This window comes from Capricornis sumatraensis, chromosome 14 (genome assembly GCF_032405125.1).
Source record: "Capricornis sumatraensis isolate serow.1 chromosome 14, serow.2, whole genome shotgun sequence".
Classification (NCBI taxonomy): Eukaryota; Metazoa; Chordata; class Mammalia; order Artiodactyla; family Bovidae; genus Capricornis; species Capricornis sumatraensis.
In genome coordinates this window covers 64,556,079-64,577,736 of record NC_091082.1, presented here as the reverse complement: position 1 = coordinate 64,577,736, position 21,658 = coordinate 64,556,079, and the positions used below count along the sequence as shown (strand labels likewise).

The window sequence follows — 21,658 nt, the reverse complement described above, 5'->3', positions numbered from 1 at the left end:
TTTCTTTATAGTTCAACTCTCACATCCATACATGACTACTGGAAAAACCATAGCTTTGACTAGATAGACCTTTGTTGACAAAGTAATGTCTCTGCTTTTTAACATGCTGTCTAGGTTGGTCATAACTTTCCTTCCAAGGAGTAAGCGTCTTTTAATTTCATGGCTGCAGTCACCATCTGCAGTGATTTTGGAGCCCCAGATAATAAAGTCTGACACTGTTTCCATTGTTTCCCCATCTATTTCCCATGAAGTGATGGGACCAGATGCCATGATTTTAGTTCTTCGAGTGTTGAGTTTTAAGCCAGCTTTTTCACTCTCTTCTTTCCCTTTCACCAAGGGGCTCTTTAATTCTTCTTCACTTTCTTCTATAAGGGTGGTGTCATCTGCATATCTGAGGTTATTGATATTTCTCCCAGCAATCTTGATTCCAGCTTGTGCTTCATCCAGCCCAGCGTTTCTCATGATGTACTCTGCATATAAATTAAATAAGCAAGGTGACAGGATACAGCCTTGACATATTCGTTTTCCTATTTGGAACCAGTATGTTGTTCCATGTCCAATTCTAAGTGTTGCTTCCTGACCTGCATACAAGTTTCTCAAGGGGCGGGTCAGGTCGTCTGGTATTCCCATCTCTTCAAGAATGTTCCACAGTTTATTGTGATCCACACGAAGGCTTTGGCATAGTCAATAAAGCAGAAATAGATGTTTTTCTGGAACTCTCTTGCTTTTTTGATGATCCAGCATATGTTGGCAATTTGATTTCTGGTTCCTCTGACTTTTCTAAAACCAGCTTGAACGTCTGGAAGTTCATGGTTCACGTATTGCTGAAGCCTGGCTTGCAGAATTTTGAGCATTAATTTACTAGTGTGTGAGATGAGTGCCACTGTGTGGTAGTTTGAGCATTCTTTGGCATTGCCTTTCTTTGGGATTGGAATGAAACCTGACCTTTTCCAGTCTTGTGGCCACAGCTATGTTTTCCAAATTGTCTGACATATTGAGTGCAGCACTTTCACAGCATCATCTTTTAGGATTTGAAATAGCTCACCTGGAATTCCATAACCTCCACTAGCTTTGTTCGTAGTGATACTTCTAAGGCCCACTTGACTTCACATTCAAGGATGTCTGGCTCTAGGTGAGTGATCACAGCATTGTGATTATCTGGGTTGTGAAGATCTTTTTTGTGTAGTTATCTGTGTATTCTTGCCACCTCTTCTTAATATCTTCTGCTTCTGTTAGGTCCCTACCATTTCTGTCCTTTATTGTGCCCATCTTTGCATGAAATGTTCCCTTGGTATCTCTAATTTTCTTGAAGAGATCTCTAGACTTTTGTGTTCTATTAGTTTCCTCTATTTCTTTGCATTGATCACTGAGGAAGGCTTTCTTATCTCTCCTTGCTATTCTTTGGAACTCTTTTTCAGATTTTTTTTTTCCTTGCTGCATCAGTTATTGATGTGTGCTAAGTCATTTCAGTTGTATCCAACTCTGCAACCCTGTGGACTGTAGCCCACTAGGCTCCTCTGTCAGTGGGATTCTCCAGACAATAATACTGGAGTGGTTTGCCAGGGATTTGTTAAAACTATTTTTGATTATTTGTTTTTCATTGGTTTCTATGATTCTTGCATCATGTATTTTGAAGCTCATTATTAGGTACATACGTGTTTAGGATTGTGTTGTTTTCTGGATGAATCATCCCCTGTGTCACTATGGATTGTATACATTTAATGCTGGAAATAGACTGTGTTCTGAAGTCTGTTTTTATATTTTCTTATGTTATTGATAATATAGCTTAAGTAGTTTAGTTATGACTAGCATTTCTATGGTATATTCTTCTGTATCTTTGTACTTCCATTTTATTGTTGCCTTTATATTTTAAAAGTGTGTCTCTTCAGATGTTTAGAGCAATCTTTTGGACTCTGTGGGAGAGGACGAGGGTGGGATGATTTGGGAGAATGGCATTGAAACATGTATATTATCATATGTGAAACGAATCACCAGTCCAGGTTCGATGCATGATACAGCGTGCTCAGGGCTGGTGCACTGGGATGACCCAGAGGGATGGGATGGGGAGGGAGGTGGGAGGGGGGTTCAGGATGAGAAACACATGTACACCTGTGGTGAATTCATGTCAGTGTATGGCAAAACCAATACAATATTGTAAAGTAATTAGCCTCCAATTAAAATAAATAAATATATATTAAAAAAATAAAAGCTTTTTGTATAGTAAAAAAAAATAAAAAGTGTGTCTCTTTATGTAGTTGAATTTTTAATGATATCTAGTAAGCTCATTAATTCAAATGCTGAAGTTCATTTAAATGTAATACGGTCATTGGTGTGGTTGGGTTTGAGCTCACCACATTTGTATTTGTTTTTTGGTTTTCCATATATTCCTTATTTTCTGTTTCTTCTTTATTCTTCTCTTTAGAGAGCATTGTATTTCCAGGATTTCATTTTAGCATGTTATTGTCTCTATTTTTTGCATGTTGCTTATAATTATTATATTTCTAGTGGTTTCTCTAAGGATTACAGAATTCCTCTTTCACTTTTCACACTCAACCTTGAGTTTATAGTATAACAGTTCCAGGACATTGTTATTCAAACCAGCATTATATATACAGTTGATCTTTAAGCAGTGCAGTAAGTAGACATGCTGACCCCTGTGAATTTGAAAATCTGAATCTAACTTTATAATATGCCCTCCATATCCACAATTCACCGTCTGTATTCAGCCAACTGTGAATCGTGTAGTACTGTAGTCTGTATTTATTGAAAAAATGCTGTGTATAAGTGGACCCATGCAGTTCTAACCTGAGTTGTTTAAGGGTGAACTATATACCATTTTCTGGAAAATGTAAGACCTTATAGTATTTCAATTTACCAAGCTCCTGCCTTTTGTGATTCAAATTATAAATGTTATAAACTCCACCTATGTTTGCTTTGAAAAGTCACTAGTCTTTTGAAGATATGTTGCAATAAAGGAGAGAAAAGGACCCTTTTGAACCAATGTATTTACCCTTTGAGATGTCTTTATTTTCTCTTGTAGATGAGGTTCCTTCCGAGTCATTTCCCTTCTGTCTGTATGATTTCTTTTCTGTTTCTTGTGGAGCTGATAGGTTTGATCTTCATAGAAGTCTAGTTTTTTGTTTTTCTTTTAGCACCTTATTGATATATTTTCATTTTCTGTTTGCTTCTTTGATTCTGACGAAGTTTTCAGTCATTCTTACTGTTCTTCCCCTTAAGATAGTGTATCCTTTTTAGCTGCTCTTAAGATGTTCTTTTTGACATTGGTTTTCAGTAGTTTGACTATGCTATTCCTAGGTTTCATTTAAAAGATGTTTATTCTGGTTGTGTTTCACAGAACAAGAGAATCTGTTTATTGAACATGTGAACGTTATTCAGCCCTGCGCTCTCTGCTTTTCCTTAGGGTTCCAATCATATGTTTTATTTTTCATATTATCCCTCATTTTTCTGGTGCTTCTTTTTTTTTTTGATCTGTCTTTGAATTTGTTATTTCTTTCCTCTGCTCTGTCCATCTGTTCCTAACTTTATCTGAAGTCATTTTAATTTTTTTTATTTCAGACTATATTCTTCATTTCTAGGATTTACACTTTGATTTTCCAGTTCTTTTCTAATTGTCTGTTTTTTTCACTCATGTCCATTTTTTCTTTTAATTCTGTAATAATATATAGAAATATTTTACAGTCGTTTTTTGCTCATCCCAGCATGTGAGTCTTCTGTGAATTTTGTTCTTTTAGCCTGTTTATTTCTCTTGACTTTCCTACTTCTTTTCATGTCTTGTAATTTTAAAATTATGTCTTAGATGTTCTGTATTCAAGAGCAGTATAGATAAAGTGGTTAATACTTTTTTCCTGAATGGTCTTGTCTTCTCCTTTGTCAGGAAGCCAGGATAAGAGGTTGACCTCTTTGGTCTGATCAGGAATTCAGCTGAGTTGGAACTCATTTGTTGCTTGAGCTAGTTTCAGTTCATTGAAAGTGAAGTGGGGAGTTCCTGCCTGTCCAGTGGTTAGGACTCTGCTTTCACTGCCAAGGGGCTGAGTAGCCCCTGGTCTGGGCACTAAGATCCTGCAAGCCAAAGTGGCCGTGCTTTTTTGTAGTATGTATAATACCTCAGTGATGCTTCAGATTTTGACTGGCTAGTAAGGGCCACCCTCTAGCTGTGGCCTGAGGGCTTCTCATTCTGGTGACTTCCCTGGTCACGGAGATGGGCTCTGTGCTGTGTGGGCTCAGTAGTTGTGGCTCCCGGGCTCTGTAGCTGTGACTCTCAGGCTTAGTGGCTCCATGGCATGTGGGATCTTCCTGGACCAGGGACTGAACCCGTGTCTACTGCATTGGCAGGCAGATTCTTTACCACTGAGCGACTGGGGAAGCCCGTAATGGCTTGCTTTTAAAAATGCCAATTAGCAAGTAAGAAACTGGCAAAATAGAAGTGAGACTAACTTAAATGGATGAATAAAGTTGCTTCATACTGATTATACTGTGGTGTTAAAGAAGACTGTGAACTCAAAGTTGTATTTTAAAAGAACAATTATAATTTTCTATTATAGGAATCACATGCAGCCCAGCTACAGATCCTTATGGAATTCCTCAAGGTTGCAAGAAGAAATAAGAGAGAGGTATATTATTTTGTGTGTTTTACATAATGTTTCTTTACTGTTGTTGATTCTTGTCCCCATTTTTGTGAAAGCACTTCAGGCTTAACTTTTTATTTAAATATTTGAAAGCATTTGAGTTTTCAGGAGTTGTGTTTGTTTTTTTTTTTAAGCTTTGTTATTTAACTTCTTTTACCTTTGCAACTTGATATGTTAAAAATCCCTGTTTAGAGATGAGTTAAAACGTTTTCTGTAGATTTGAAAATAATGACATTACCTCAAAGCTATAAAGAATAGGTACAAAGAATGAAAAGTTAGGCTCAAATGACAGTTAGGCTCAAGCTTTCACCCTGAAAAGAAAACATATGAGTTCCAGTTTTCCTATGATTAAAATGAATGCTGGAGAGGAAAAACAAATAAAAATATAGCTACCTATTTAGAACTTGGAAAGCATAAGCCATGCAAGATAACTAAAAAATAACTTTTTATTAGCAATTTTATAACCATTGTGTGCTAACTAAGCATTTAAACATGTCAAAGTCATTTCACAGTAGTACAAAATATGGGAAAACCAAAGATAAAATCCTATATTCTCAGTAGCATGCTAAAATAACTTCGAAAACTCTTTTATATTTAAATTCCTAACTGACTCAAATCTTACTTACATTTTTACTTTCAATTGTCTAATTAGGTCATTTTCACTCAAAAAATATAACCATGTATTTTAGGCTTCAGGCAGTCTTTATTATTTTTTGAAAGTAAAAAGATGAGAACTTATTTTGATAACTGTGCATTGCCAGAACTTTATATTATCTTAGTTAGATATTTCCACTTTTTTTTGACTATTCATGATGTCTATTTTTAACTTTTTTTTTTACTTTGTTCAGATTGGATTTTTTCCATGTTATGCTTCTGTTTATAGCTAAATGTTGTTCACATGGTTTATGATTGTATTTTCCTTCAACTTTTGCTGAGGTAGCAGTTGTGATTTTAATATGTTTTAATAACTATTAAAATTATTTCCATTATAAATTAAAGGTTTATATATACTTAAATGACTTTTTTTTTTTGGTGGGTACTTTATCTTCAACTTCAATTTAAGAATCACCTGAAGATCTTCTTAGAATCCAAGTTCTGATGAAGAGGGTGTGTGTTGGAGCCTAAAAATCTGCATTTCTAGCAAGCTCCAGATGATAATGCTCTTGGTCCTTGAACCATAGTTTAAGTAATAAAGCTGAACATTTTATGACATATGGAAGCAAAATTATTAATTCATTACCCAACCATCATTGCTATAGCAAATTCTTTGGAAAAGTGATAGTTTTTTTCTATTTCCTACATACTTTCTCCCCTCCTAAAACAACGTCAGATTGTTTTGCAGTAGTTTTGTGTGGTTCTTTTTATATTAGACTTTGAACTCATTGAATGAAATTAAGACATAGGAAATTACTTCATAATGAATCAATTAAGTGAACAGTCCAAACATAAGGATAACTGGGGATTAAATGAAATGGCTGATTATTATCTATGATCTGAATTATTAAGGTTTTCTTTTCTCTCTGAGATTTTTCACACTTCTCTAGAGTGTCTTAATGTTTGCAACATATTTAGATTTGAAATCGTTTCAGGCAAGAAGGATATAGCATATAACTATAAAGTAATACAGATTGACCAGGGGTTCAGTTACTGCTTTTGATTTTTTTTTTTTCCTCAAGATTAGCTTTCAGACTCTGGAAATTAGCTTTGTGATTTTATGCAGAACTTCTAATAGGGCAGTTGAATCTACTTTTCAGAGTTAACATACTTACTTGTTCAAGTGTCACATCTTGCTTTTAGAATTGTAGATTTAATTTTTGTTTTTTATTTTTTTCTATTGACTCTCTTTTGAGTATTAAGAGAAGGGAATGTGCAAGGCACAGAGTAGGCATTTTCATTAATTATTTATTACTGTGTAACAAGGTACCCTCAAAATGAATGGCTTAAAAACAGCAAACATTTACTATCTAGTGTCAGGAATCCTGGTGTAGAATAACTGAGTGCCTTGGCTCAGGGTTTCTCACCAAGCGAAGCAATCCGGGTGTTGGCCAGGGCAGCAGGTATCTTAAGGTTCTACGGGGATAGGAATGCATCCAAATTAACTCATTGGCTGTTGGGAAGAGATACCAAATTCTTACCACATGGGCTTCTCCATAGGATAACTTACTCCATGGCAGCTGACTTCCTCAGAGTGAGAAAGTAAGAAAATGAGAGAGTTTCATAGACGGCAGTCACATGCTTTCTGTAGCTTAATCTTGAAAGTTACATCTCAACAGATGTTTTGTTTTTTCTATTAGAAGCAAATTTTTCGGTCTAGCCCACACAAATAGGAAATTATACAGGTTATGGATTCTGAGGTGGGACTCTTTGGAGGCTGTCTTAGAGCCAGCCTACCACAGCACTTAACAAATATGTTTTTAAATGAACATGCTGTTCTTTGTTCAAAGATAGATTGAACAAGAGGGCTCCAATTTCTATGTAAAAGCCAGTCTCCTTGGTGCAAATTTGTACCAGCATTTGAACAATTTGCCTTACATTTCATTCAATTTAATTTTAAATTTACTTTTGTTCGTTTGTAGTACCTTTTTAATTCCTTATAATAGGACAGTTTTGAGGGACCTTGGTTTCCTTTTGGTTTTGTTTGAAGTTTTATTTTGAATATAAATATATTGCATTTTAATATTTTTATACAAAATAGAGCATAGAAAAGTTTGTAAAACAAATTACAGTTTAAAAATTCACAGCACGATCATCCATGTAACCACCATTCTGATCCAATGATAGATTTTTGCTAGGACTTGTAAAGCTCCCTCGGAGAAGGCAATGACACCCCACTCCAGTACTCTTGCCTGGAAAATCCCATGGATGGAGGAGCCTGGTAGGCTGCAGTCCATGGATCGCTAAGAGTTGGGAACGACTGACCGCCTTCACTTTCGCTTTTCACTTTCATGCATTGGAGAAGGAAATGGCAACCCACTCCAGTGTTCTTGCCTGGAGAATCCCAGACACAGTGGGCCCCCGTTTATGGGGTCACACAGAGTCGAACACGACTGAAGCGACTTAGCAGCAGCAGCAGTAAAGCTCTCTGCCTACCCTTTCCAGATTATAGTCTTCTCCTTTGCCTTTAGGTAGTCAGTATTCTGATGTCTCTGTTTTTCTTTATTTTAAAGTCTTAAGTATTTTTAATTTATAAGTCTCTTCTTTTGAATTAATACAAATGCACTTCTGCCTTATGTAATGTTTTGTTCTTCTCTTTGGCTCAGTGTTAAGGTTCATCCCTAGTGTTGTATATGGCTATACTTGATTCCCTTTTGTTGTTGTTTAGTGTTCTATTAATTGAATACACACCACTTTTGTTATTACTATCATATTTATAGATCTTATCAAGGTATATATATATCAGTGCTTCATGTGTAGAAATGGAATTGTTAAGTCATAGGATATGTGCATCTTCAAATTTAGTAGATAATGCCAAACAATGCCTGAGTGGCTGAATTGGTTACTCTTCCTACAGGAATTGTAGGAATGTTCCTGTTGTACTATATTCTTGCCAGTACTTGATATCAGTAGACTTTTTTCAGTTTACCTCATTTTGGGATATGTATTGGTATCTCTTTGTGGTTTTAAGTTGCATTTCCCTGATGGATGATGATGAGGTTGAGTACTCAGTACTATGAATTGGCCATTTGGATTTTTGTGTATCTATGAAGTACCTGGTTTAAGCTTGGTGCATCTTTTCTGTTTCATTGATTTTCCTTCTGGTTTGCTTATATATTCTAGATAAAAATTCTTTGTTCTATCTACCTACTTATCTATAGCAGATCTTTCTCCCCCTGTAATTGGGCTGCTTTTTTCATTGTCTTAATGATGCTATTTGATGAAGAAAAGTTTCTGTCTATAATGGAGTCAAATTTATTAATCTTGCCTGTTATAATTAGTGCCTTTTCTATTAGGTAAAGAATTCTTCTCCACCTGAAGTCATGAAGACGTTTTGCTATATTATCTGCTTGAATCTTTTATTCTTTTTTTTTTTTTCCCCATACATATATCTACTTGGGAATTTTTCATATGAATATCCATATGTCCAAGCATCCTTGATTAAAAAGTTCATCCTTTTCCCATTGCTTTGAAATACCACATCTGTCATACATCATGTGTCCATACGTACATGGGTCTGTTTCCAGGCTCTCTTTTGCTCCACTGGTCTGTTTGTCTGTCTTTCTGGCAATACCACATTGTATTAAATACTAGAATTTTGAAGTAAGTTACTATTCTTTTTTAGGAAAGTTGCAGCTATTCATAGCTCTTTGTATTTCTCTATAAATTTTAAAACCAGCTGATACATTTCCATTGTATACCTGCTGTGATTTTTATTGGGATTACTTTGACTCCATAGATCGATTTGGGAGGCTCTCTTTACAGTATTGAGCCCTCTAGCCGTTGAACATTGTATTTCTCTCTGTATATATAGGTCCTTAAAAATGGCCTCCAAAATTTTGATATTTTTCAGGATATTATTCTTATATATCTATTTTAGAGTTGTCCTTAGGTCCTCAATCATTTTTATGCTATTCTAAGTGATGTCTGTGTCTTTAATTTCAGTTTCTTACTATTTATTGCTGGCATATAGAAATGCAGTTGATTTTGACACATACTTTTTTGTTGTATCCAGCAAGTTTGTTAAAATCATTAATTCTAATAATTTATTTGTAGATTACTTTGTATTTTCTTTGCACACATCATCATCTGCAAATAATAACAGTTTAGTTTCTTTCCTTATGATCCTTACATCCTTTATTTATTTTTCTTGTCTTACTCTGCTGGCTAGGATATCCGGTACAATGGTGAATAGAAGTGATAGCGGGGCATCCTAGTCTTGGTGCTGATCTCAAAGTGAAAGCTTTCGACGTGTCACCATTAGGTATGATGTTTTCTGTAGGCTTTTGGTAGGTATTTTTTCTAATCATTCAAGGAGCTAAGTTTCTATTCCCAGTTTCCTAAGAGAATTTTTTTTTAATTGTAAGTGGGGGTTGAGTATTCTCCAGAATTTTTGTGCAGTTGAGATGATATAATTTTTTTTCATTATATTAAAATGGATCATTATTTGTTTAACATTAAAAACTCAATCAACTTTGCACCTAGGGCGATCAACTGTCCTGATTTGCCCAGGAGTGTTCCAGTTTTATCACTGAATGTTCTGCATTCTAGATAAGTAGGACAGTTGTTTGCCCTCTTTGGCTCCCTTATTGCATCTATATTCACTAATAAGATTGTTCTTTAACTTTTTACACACTGATCTTGTCCGGTTTTGTTATAAAGTTGGTTTTATCAAATTGGTTGGAGAATGTATCCTCTTTTTCTGTTTGCTGGAAGAATTTGTATAATCCAGGATGAATATCTTTGCTGAATGTTTAAGGATTTTGCTGGAAAAGCTATATGGACCTGTTGTTTGCAGAAATTTTGTTGATTCATTTACTGCTTATTCAGATTTTTGTTTTAGATATCATTTTTGACACGTTATGTTTTTTCCAAGAGTTGTCTGTTTCTTCTTAGTTTTCAGATTTTTTAGTGTTAGATTGGTCTTAATACTAAGCTTTTAATACCGCTAGAGTTTTTAGCTATGTCTTTCATTCCTGACTCTGCTTATTGGTGCTGTACCTTTTTCTGTTTGTTTGTTTTGATCAGGTCATGTCAGGGATTCAGGGTTGTATCAATTTTATGAGTTTTATCCAGGAACCAACTTTTTGGCTTTGTTTATGTCCTTTATTTTATTTTTGTTTTCCATTTTCTAATTAATCTCCTTATAATTACATTGTCCATCCTTCTACTTTTTTTGGTTTTATTTTGTTGTTTCTGTTCTAATTTGTTAACTTGGATATGCATATTAGCAGGCAGACTTTATTTTTAATAATATACACATTTCAGGCCATAGTTCTTTTAGTTGTATCTAATAATTTTGTTATGGCATTTTGTTTGTTATTCCTTAGTTCAAAGTAGTCTCTAATTTTTGTTATACTTTTTCTTAGGCATGTGGGTTATTTATAGATAAATTTATTACTTGGCTATTGGGATTCTTTCATTTAAAAAGAAGTTGCTTATTTTATTTTTGATTGTGTTGGGTCTTCGTTGCTGCCTGTGGGCTTTCTCTAGTTGTGTCAAGTGGGGGCTATTCTTCGTTGCTGTGCACAGGCTTCTCATTGTGGTGGCTTCTCTTGTTGCCGAGCACAGGTTCTAGGCACACAGGCTTCAGTAGCTGTGGCTCATGGGCTCTAGAGAGCCGGCTCAGTAGTTGTGGTACATGGACTTAATTGCCCCATGGCATGTGGAATCTTCCTGGACCAGGGATCAAACCCATGTCCCCTGCATTTGCAGGTGGATTCCTATCTACTGTACTACCAATGGAGACCTTTTTTTAAAACAATTATGGATTTCTGTTACAATTGCATTGTTATCAGAAAATAATTTGGTTTTTATAGTATGATATTTGGACTGTCACATGTTAGTTCATTAAATTTTGAAATATTCGTGCTTGTAAAGAATGTGTTTCCTGCAGTTTGCACAGTGTGGTAAGAATGTTTTGCATCCTACCGAATCTTGGGTTCTTTGTTGTATCACTAACTTATTTGAGGTGAATTTCTTATATACAGCAGAGGTTTTTCATTCACTCTGCCAGACTCAGTCTTATAATTTTGTATTTAAATCATTTACATTTAATGTAAAAGAGTTTAAGCCTGCCATTTTATTCTGTTTTTGTTTCTTTTCTCTTTTGATTTTTTGTTATTATGTTTTTTCTTTAAGAGTTACTTCACTATATTTATATTTTTTTGAAGACATTTTTTAGAGCAGTTTTAAGTTCACAGAAGAATTGAAAAGATGGCACAGAGATTTTCCATATACCCCATAGTAATGCACATTTAAATTTCCTCATTTTTTTTATGACTTGAAAGCTCATTTCTTCTTAGCACTGAATATGATTCCATTGTCTTCATGAACCACTGTTTATCCATTCATCTGAAGGACATCTTGGTTGTTTCAAGTATTGTTAATTACTAAAGCTGCTATCAATGTGTTTTTTTGGAATCGATGTTTTCAGCTCGCTTGGGTAAATACTAAGGAGTGTGGTTACTGGCTTATATAAGAATATGTATAATTTTTAAAGAAACTGCCAATCTGCCTTTCAGAGTGGCTGTACAATTTTTCATTCCTACCAAGAATAAATGAGAGTTCTTTTTGCTACACATCTTTTTCAGCTTTTGGTGTTGTCAGTGTTCTGAATATTGGATATTCTAATCAATATACAGTGCTTTTTTAAAAAATTTATTTTTAGTGCTTTTTTGTTTATATATATATATAGTATTATTAATTTTGCTACTTTTTTTTTAACCAGCTTTTCTTTTTCCTGGAAGTTTATCAGTATTCCTTTGTTCAGTTTTGAATATTTTAGATAATTGACGAGGTCTTGGCAACTGTAATTTATTCTAATTATATTAGCTCTAAAAACTAAAATTAAGATACTGAATTTAATACTTCAGCATGTTTTTATTCAGTCATGCTGCTGCTGCTAAGTGGCTTCATTCGTGTCCGACTCTGTGTGACCCCATGGACTGCAGCCTACCAGGCTCCTCCGTCCATGGGATTTTCCAGGCGAAAGTACTTATTCAATCATAGTGAAGGTCAAATAAATGAGTGCCAATGATACCTAACTTCACCAAAGCTAATGTCAGTTAAAGGGGGTTCTATTTTTGAATTCTTTTATGTTTTAGTCTTAAGGGATTCAGAGACTTCTGTTCTTCACTTTTCAAATTTTAAAATAATTTCTTTGGGTTGTAATACAGTATACTGTGTTGAGAGTGCTTGCTATTGATGACTTTGGACTGTGCTCTTAAGTAGCATTCCTCCATCTTATGTATATTATTATAATTATTATTTTTAGTACCCCCCAAACTCACAATAGTGTTAATGCAGATTTGATCCAGAAATTTGTCAATTTTCATTCCCATTTGTGGTCTGTTTTCATTTAGATAATGACAGTTCAGCTTTATGAACTTTCTTCATGTGTTTCCAAAACGTTCTTGGTCTCTGCTTTATGCTTTTATTCTAGATTCTGCCTGTCTGGTTTATGAAACGCATTTGCAGAGTGAATTTAGCCTAGTTGTTCTTTCTGCTTTTTAAAATAGTTATCCTTTGTCTTTCTTCTATTTCCTCATACTATAATGTCTTATATTGATGCCTGAAAGGAGAACACTTATTTCCTTTACTCATTACCTCTCTCCATATTTCTGGCCACCAAATGTGTAGGTGATTTCTTACACCAACTAGTTCTCCAGTTCTCTGTAGATATAAGCAGAGTGTCCTGGAAATCAATTCAGGTCAATTCTATCTAACACTCTCTACTTGGAGTTGGCCCTAGATTCCACTGGTTGAGGATTCAATCCCACAAGACTGAGCTGCCCCTTCAGATCATAATTGCATGTCCAAGAAGTCACTTGTATATTTAATCTACTAGCTATAAATTGGCAGTTCCCATGTTCCCCTCCAAGGATTTGATAATTTGCTAAAATGGATCACATAACAGGAAAACAGTTTACTTACTGGATTATCAATTTATTGTAGAAGAATAGAACTGAGATATGTGGGAAGCCCTCTCCAGGTGTGCTGTTCTCCCAGCATCTTCATGCACTCACCAACCTACATGTTCACCAACCCAGAAGCTCTTCCCTAGACTGAATTCCATGAGGCCAAGGGCTAGAGTTTTCTAAATCCCATTCTTCACAGTACTTAGCAAAATGTTTAAGATTGGTTAATATTTGAGTTAATATATTATCAACTGTCTATATATTGCCTCAGAAGAAAACATGCGTAAAAATCGGTTTACCCCTACTAGTTACTAGGTAAAATAAAGTTAAATAATAAGGTACTGTTTTCAAGTAGTAGTGTTATAGCATAGTAGTTAACGGCATGAATCCTGGAGCTGCCTTGATTTCAACTCTAGTTCTGCTGTGTACTTACTGCGATTCTTGGGCAAGTCGCTTAATCTTTCTGTGATTTATTTTCCTGTGTAATACTTCCTTATTGCACATCTGGCAATAAGTATTACATAAATATATTCATTATCATTATTTTATATTCTAAAAACTGGCTCAGGGGTTTTCCCTGAAAGTTCAGTGGTTAAGACTCAGAACTCCCAAAACATGGGACATGGGTTCGATTCCTATTTGGGGAACTGAGATCCTGCATGCTGCACCACATGGGCGAAAAATAAAATTGGCTTCAATATATTTGGCTTATATTAAGACAGCCACTTATATATAATAATTATAGAAATTTAAATTTGATAGTGTTTGGAAAGTAGTTTTGTTTCATGTAGTGAAGAGTTGCTATTTCTCTTGATCAAATAATTTCATTTTAATAATCTCAATAAAATTTGGAATGTAAACTCATATAATCTAAAATGTAGACTCATGGTTCAGAATTACTTGATTGTCAAATATATCATTAAATATGATCATTAAAATTTTTGCATTTTAAAGGCATAGAGAAAAGTTATGGTGCAATAGGTAAAATGTCAAAGATGAAGCATAATCTTAAATATGTTTTAAAAATTGCATAAGAGGGTAACTTGTGATTGCTTTGGGTGGTAGAATTTAATCTTTGAGACTTATTTTTATTTTTAAAGTGAGGTTAACAATTGACATGCTGATATTAATTGCTGACAGTTAAATGAGGTGATTTAAAAGTTCTTTGGATATCTTGTTTTTATTAAATCATATTTTTATTGTTCATCTTTAACATTTTTATTATAAAGTCAATTATTGTATTAAAGAAAGTACTATTTTCTTAAATATTAAGTCTTTACATTTACTTTTTAACATAGGAACTTGCAGTACTTTTTAGCTGCAGTTTTTCACCCCTACAATTTACCATTAGTATACAATTTCCTAAAAATCATATTCCAAATGTAAAATTACTTTATGATTGTGGTGATGCCAGTGTGGTTTGGTTTAGGCTTTTTTTTTCCCCCCTCTCTAATCCACAGCAACTGGAGCAGATTCAGAAGGAGTTAGGTGTTTTGGAAGAGGACATCAAAAGAGTGGAAGTAAGACCAAGAATTTCTTACATCTCAAGTAGCTTTTCAATTTCATGAAAATTTTGCTTTTCCTTTAAATTGCTGCATTAAATTAATGGGATTAGTCTCCATTATATAGAAAGTAACAGGCATAATTTCTGCAATAATTTATTAGGACCCCTTTTCCTCTGAGTTAATGATCAAAAGTTAGAGTTTAAGCAGTTAGTAAACAAAGCTAATATTTGCATCAAGAGGGATGTTACTTTTCTTATTGTTTGCAAAGAATATTTTCAAAGTAGAGACTGATATATCCTGTTTTTCTATACTTCGGTGAGTTGAACAGTAATGATCCAGTTGCCATTTAGTCGCTCAGTCGTGTCCAGCTCTTTGTGGCCCCATGGACTACAGCACATCAGGCTTCCCTGTCCTTCACCATCTCCCAAAGCTTGCCCAGACTCATAACTATTGAGTTGGTGATGCCATCCAACCATCTTGTCCTCTGTCTTCTGCTTCTCCTCCTGCTTTCAATCTTTCCCAGCATCAGGGTCTTTTCCAGTGAATCTGCTCTTTGTATCAGGTGGCCAAAGTATTGGAGTTTCAGCATCAGCATCAGTCCCTCCAATGAGTATTCAAGGTTGATTTCCTTAGGATTGAGTGGTTTGATCCCCTTGCAGTCCAAGGAACTCTCAAAGGTCTTCTCCAACGCCGCAGTTCTAAAGCATCAATTCTTCAGTGCTTAGCCTTCTTTATGGTCCAACTTTCACATTAGTACATGACTGCTAGAAAAACCGTTAACTTTGACTAATGCCAAAGAAGGTGAAGTAGAACAATTCTATGAAGACCTACAAGACTTTATAGAACTTGATAGAACCCCAAAAAGATGTCCTTTTCGTCATAGAGTACTGGAATGAAAAGTAGGAAATCAAGAGATACCTGGAGTAACAGGCAAGTTTCACCTTGTAGTACAAAATGAAGCAGGGGAAAGGCTAACAGAGTTTTGCCAAAAGAATGTACTTGTCATAGCAAACACCCTCTTCCAACAACACAAGAGAATACTCTACACATGGACATCACCAGATGGTCAATACCAAAATTAGATTGATTATATTCTTTGCAGCTAAAGATGGAGAAGCTCTATACATTCAGCAAAAACAAGACTGGGTACTGACTGTGGCTCAGATCACAAACTCCTTATTGCAAAATTCATACTTAAACTAAAGAAAGTAGGGAACACCACTAGACCATTCAAGTATGACCTAAATCAAATCTCTTATGATTATACAGTGGAGGTAATGAATAGATTCAATGGATTAGATCTGACAAAGTGCCTGAAGAACTATGGACAGAGTTTCATAATACAGTACATGAGGTGGTGATCAAAACCATCCCCAAGAAAAAGAAATGCAGAAAGGCAAAATGGTTTTCTGGCGAGGCCTTAGAAATAGCTGAGAAAAGAAGAGAAGCGAAAGGCAAGGGAGTAAAGGAAAGATACACCCATCTGCGTGCAGAGTTCCAAAGAATTGCATGGAGAGATAAGAAACCCTTCCTAAGTGATCAATGCAAAGAAATAGAGGAAAACAGTAGAATGGGAAAGACTAGAGATCTCTTCAAGAAAATTAGAGACATCAAGGGAACATTTCATGCAAAGATGGGCTCAATAAAGGACAAAAACAGTATGGACCTAACAGAAGCAGAAGCTATTAAGAAAAGGTGGCAAGAATACACAGAAGAACTATCCAAAAAGGATCTTAATGACCCAGATAACCACGATGGATCACTCACTTAGACCCAGACGTCTCAGAGTGTGAAGTCAAGTGGGCCTTAGGAAGCATCACTACAAAGTACAAAGCTAGTGGAGGTGATGGAATTCCAGCTTAGCTATTTCAGATCCTGAAAGATGGTGCTGTGAAAGTGCTGCACTCAATATGCCAGCAAATTTGGAAAACTCAGCAAGGGCCACAAGACTGGAAAAGTTCAGTTTTCATTCCAGTCCCCAGGAAGAGCAATGCCAATGAATGTTCAGACTACTACACAGTTGCCCTCATTTCACATGCTAGCAAAGGAATGCTCAAAATTCTCCAAGCTAGGCTACAACAGTACGCAAACCAAGCACTTCCAGATGTTCAGGCTGGATTTAGAAAAGACAGAGGAACCAGAGATCAAATTGCCAACATGTGTTGGATCATAGAAAAAGCAAGAGAATTCCACAAAAACATCTTCTGTTTCATTGACAACTCTAAAGCCTTTGTGTGGATAATGAAAAACTGAAAACTCTTCAAGATGGGAATACCAGACCACCTTACCTGCCTCCTGCGAAACCTCTATGCAGGTCAAGACAGAACAGTTAGAACTGGACATGGAACAATGGACTGGTTTAAAATTGGGAAAGGAGTACTTCAAGGCTGCATATTGTCACCCTGCTTATTTAACTTATATGTAGGGTACATCATGCGAAATGCAGGGCTGGATGAAGCACAAGCAGGAGTCAAGATTGCCAGGAGAAATATCAATAACCTCAGAGATGCAGATGACACCACCTTTATAGCAGAAAGCAAAGAGGAACTAAAGAGCCTCTTGATGAAGGTGAAATAGTAGAGTGAAAAAGCTGGTTTAAAACTCAGCTCAAAAAACGAAGATCATGCTATCTAGTCCCATCACTTCATGGCAAATAGATGAAGAAAAAATGGAAACAGTAACAGATTTTATTTACTTAGGCTCCAAACTCTCTGCAGATGGTGCACAGAAATTAAAAGATGCTTACTCCTGGAAGAAAAGCTATGACTAACCCAGGTTCAATCCTTGGGTTGGGAAGATCCTCTGCAGAAGGGAATGGCAATCCCCTCCACTATTCTTGCTTAGAGAGCTACAGTTTGTGTGGTTGCAGAGAGTTGGACATGACTGATTGACTAACACTAACACACACCTAGATAGTGTATTAAAAAGCAGAGTCATTCCTTTGCCAACAAAGGTCTGTTTAGTCAGTTGCAATACTTATCTTAATATTTATCAGTAAGTTCTCACCTAGATTAAAAATGATTAAGCTAGTTCACTGTTCACATAATGTACAGACATATGTGTACACTGTTCACATAATGTCTCATTAAAAATATTTACATTTGTCTTTTTCTGCATTTGATGGCTTCATTAGTAATGAATAATATTTATTAAAGAATTTCTAGTTCTTTAAGTATGTATGTCATAAAAAAGACTTGTCTCGTAAGTTTCAGATATCCTTGCTTTTGTATTCTAAGGAGAGGAAACGTTGAGAAATTTGGATGTTGAGACAAAAAGGAACTGATAAAACCTGGGATTGGAAAGAAAGAAATAGCTCCTTTTGACTTATACATCTTCTCTTTGGAGTGGCTATAATTCTAATAATTGTGCTTCCAGGAAATGAGCGGCTTATATTCTCCTGTCAGTGAGGATAGCACAGTGCCTCAATTTGAAGCTCCTTCTCCATCACACAGGTACAAAGTTGAAACCTGTAATTGCTTTGGATTTATGTTATAAAGTGCAGATATGGTATTAGTCCTTGGTAGCCTTTTCCATGTGATGAACACAACTCCTGAGAAATTACTTTTAGTCATGATGTAGAAATGAGATTCAGATTGCCCATCCATTTCCTTTATGCTTTAAATTTCATGCCAGGGACAGTTAGTAGAATATTATAATACTGTGAATTCAGTAATGAATTAAAAGTTTGGTGGATTTCTCAAAATAATGATAGCTTTGAATATATTGTAAATTAAAATCAGATGACATTAAAAATCTATAATTTGAGAAAATGAAATGGTAATATTAGTTAAACTAATACCTTTGACTTTTGCCACTATCCTGTTGAATTAGGTAGATCTGTTTGTTTAGACATCTCTGCTAGTTTCTTTATAACTCCCCATTATTAATTTAATTAAGTCTTCCCTTCTGTATTCTCTATAGAGCAGGAATTGCATATATCTTGCTCATGACTGTTTCCCTAGATTTTAAGTACTGGTAGTGACTGGCCTCCTTCAGTATGTTTTTGTGAAATATGGTGAATGTCTATGGTCCCTATGTAAATTTAAAGTTCTGTTGATGAAATATCTACTACCTAACATTTGAATTTGAACTTTTTTGTTGTGTTCAGAGCAAGAGAAATTTTACATGTTTCTAATCCATTGCTAATCCATTCACGATTGTGGTCCAACAGAAGGTTTTTAGACAGATAGTTTTAGTATAACACATGGATTTTCAAGCGGTCCAGTGACAGTACAGGAGATTACACTAACTTTACGGCCAGTGCCAGATCAGGAAAGCCATTTTACTTCTAGTTTGGGATGATATGTGGGGAAGGGACACAAAGAATATTCTGGTAAAATAACATTCCTGGGGTGTTTAATATATTTCATTAACCGTTTTATAGAGAATCTGCATGAGTGCTGAGTGATTCTGGGGTCACTTTACCTGTGTAATTCAGCTTGTTTTTGTCCATATTTTATTTTCTTTAAAATACTTGGGAATGATTCAGTCTGTGGGATATTATCTTTAGCTTAGCATTCACTTCCTGACATATGTGGGATCTGTGTAAATGGAATATTTATTATGTGAGTGCATCCAGGCAAATAAAAGTTGTCATATCACAATGTCTTCTCTAATAAACTGATAATTCTCATTATCATATCACTCTCTGTCATATCACTTTCTTTCTTTCTATCTGTTGTGGCCAGGTCTTTGTTACCATGTGAGCTACCAGGGAAGCCCCTGGTCTTTGTTAATCTCTCACTGATCTTTGTTAATCTCTCACTGGTGACTTTTAATAACATATTAACAATATAGTATTATGTTCATTTAACTGGCTTTTTAAAATTTAATGCCTCTGATGCACTGGGCACTGTTTTAAGTGTTGAATGTAACTGGAGAGTCCCTCCCTTTATGGAACTTCCGTTTGGGGGGGGTGGGGTGTGTGTGTGTGTGTGTGTGTGTAGGTGGAGGGAGATGCTAAATAAGAAAAAATAAAATATAATATTTGTATATGACATATAAGTAGTATCCTAGGAAAGAAGCATTGGAGAAGGCAGTGGCACCCCACTCACTCCAGTACTCTTGCCTGGAGAATCCCAGGGACGGGGGAGCCTGGTGGGCTGCCGTCTGTGGGGTCGCACAGAGTAGGACACAACTGAAGCGACTTAGCAGCAGCAGCAGCAGGAAGGAAGTTAGATATATTAGGAAGCTGACACATGAATGAAGAGAAGAGAAGAGATAATAAAAAGTCACAGGGTAGTTTTGAGTAGGGTCTTTTTAGATTATAAAATACTTACAGGGGTTCACATGTAGAGGATAGAGACGAGACTTTCTGTCTCTCCCAATCCCCTGCAATTGGAAGCTAGGAGGAATGTTAGGAATATTGCAAGAATCTGTAAAGAGGAAATGGTGGACTTTTTATTGGATTTTATAGGATTTTATTGGTGGAAGAGAAGAGAAGTGGTTGTATAATAAAGTGGCCAGTCTCATGAGAGATGTAGGAATTCATGATGTCTGTGAAAACTTTGTTGAATTACTAAAATCGTATGGAACACTATTGTCAAGATGATGTGGTCAGTTAGACTGGTTCACAGTTGAAGATGGAAAAACAGGCAAACGTGATATTTTCTTCAAAAGAGTGTTTTGATTTTTTCTTGAAATACATTCTTTATCACAAGATTTGAGAGAGACACTTGGGAAAATTATGCTAGCTTTGAATATTCTTGGGAAATGACCCTTAAGATTAAGATGTGAAATTAAACATGGGAAGAATGTTATGCTCTCAATATTGAAGTTTGTTTTATTTTCAAGAAATAGTATATAGTTGAAATATAATCCCCCCATAATTATTATCATCATTCTGTAAATACCAGATTTTGTTCTTATTCCTCATTGTCATGTTTTGGTCTCTTTTTAAGAGGTTTACTTTACAAAAGAGTTTTTGTGGATTCATTCATGTTTTTGTGGATTCAGGGTAAATCCCTTACATTGATTTTGGGTTTATGGTGAGGGTTATGTGCTTATTGTAAAGAGAAACAGAAGACATATAATTATTGATATTATACCTCCCTCCCCAGGAATTTGTCTTCTGTATACCATAATTGGCTGTAATTGTCATATCCTGTCTGTTCTCTTCCAGCTACCTTGTTTAGACCCCAAGTATCTCATAAAGTCATGCAATAGTCTTTTAACTATACTCCTACAGTGTATTGTGAGGAATCTCATCATGTTACTTTCCTTAAAATCATTCAGTGACTTTCCATTGTATTTAAATTGACTTGGATCGCTTTTGTATGGCCTTCCATAATCCCCTTTACCTTGCCTATTATTTTTGTGCTTTAGCATTGAATTTAACTCCCCAAATGGGGTATTAGGGTAACTTTACTTATATATTATTTTTTTTGCTGAGAAACCCCTCTGTTCCTCTCTTAAGTAGCTACCCACCCTCTAGCCATCCCCAAGAATCCAGCCAAGAATGAGCTTTATTCTTTTTTGATACACCAGTTCCCTTAGAAAATGAAGTGGAGGAAGGAAGTGCAAGATAGAATTAGCTACCAGTTTTTAAACCATTTTCTATTTTCTTTTTTCCTGTTCTATACTATGTGTTCTAGTTCGGGTAGATTTCCCATGCTGTACTATAATCCTGTTAATACTGGGGTTTTCTTACACTCCCACATTTTTATATGAGCATTTATACATAATAGAACTTAAAATAGGTTTTTGAGTAAATGTATGTGTCACCTAGAATGTAGTTTAATTTTCATAGCTTGTGAGAACTTGATTGAAGCATGACCTTTAGTATACTTAATAAGTAAACTAATCAATCCCCAAAACAAAACCAAAAAACACTCAGGCTTCATTGGGGTAAGTGAAGTTGGAGGTGAGTATGTGATTATCTCCTTAATAAAATCAGTTTAAATTTAGTAGAACTTTTAAGCCTTCATTCATTGCA

The 21,658-nt window shown here is 35.4% G+C and overlaps 1 protein-coding gene across 2 annotated transcripts in view; it reads left to right on the top strand.

Annotated features, from left to right (window-relative positions):
• The window catches only part of COP1 (COP1 E3 ubiquitin ligase), a 230,873-nt gene that overhangs the window by 57,450 nt on the left and 151,765 nt on the right, over nt 1–21,658 (top strand). For both annotated transcript variants that reach the window (XM_068985956.1, XM_068985957.1), the window contains exons 6-8: nt 4,563–4,631; nt 14,680–14,739; nt 18,100–18,176. In XM_068985956.1, the coding sequence (XP_068842057.1) occupies nt 4,563–4,631; nt 14,680–14,739; nt 18,100–18,176 (206 nt within the window). The remainder of the gene's footprint in view (nt 1–4,562; nt 4,632–14,679; nt 14,740–18,099; nt 18,177–21,658) is intronic.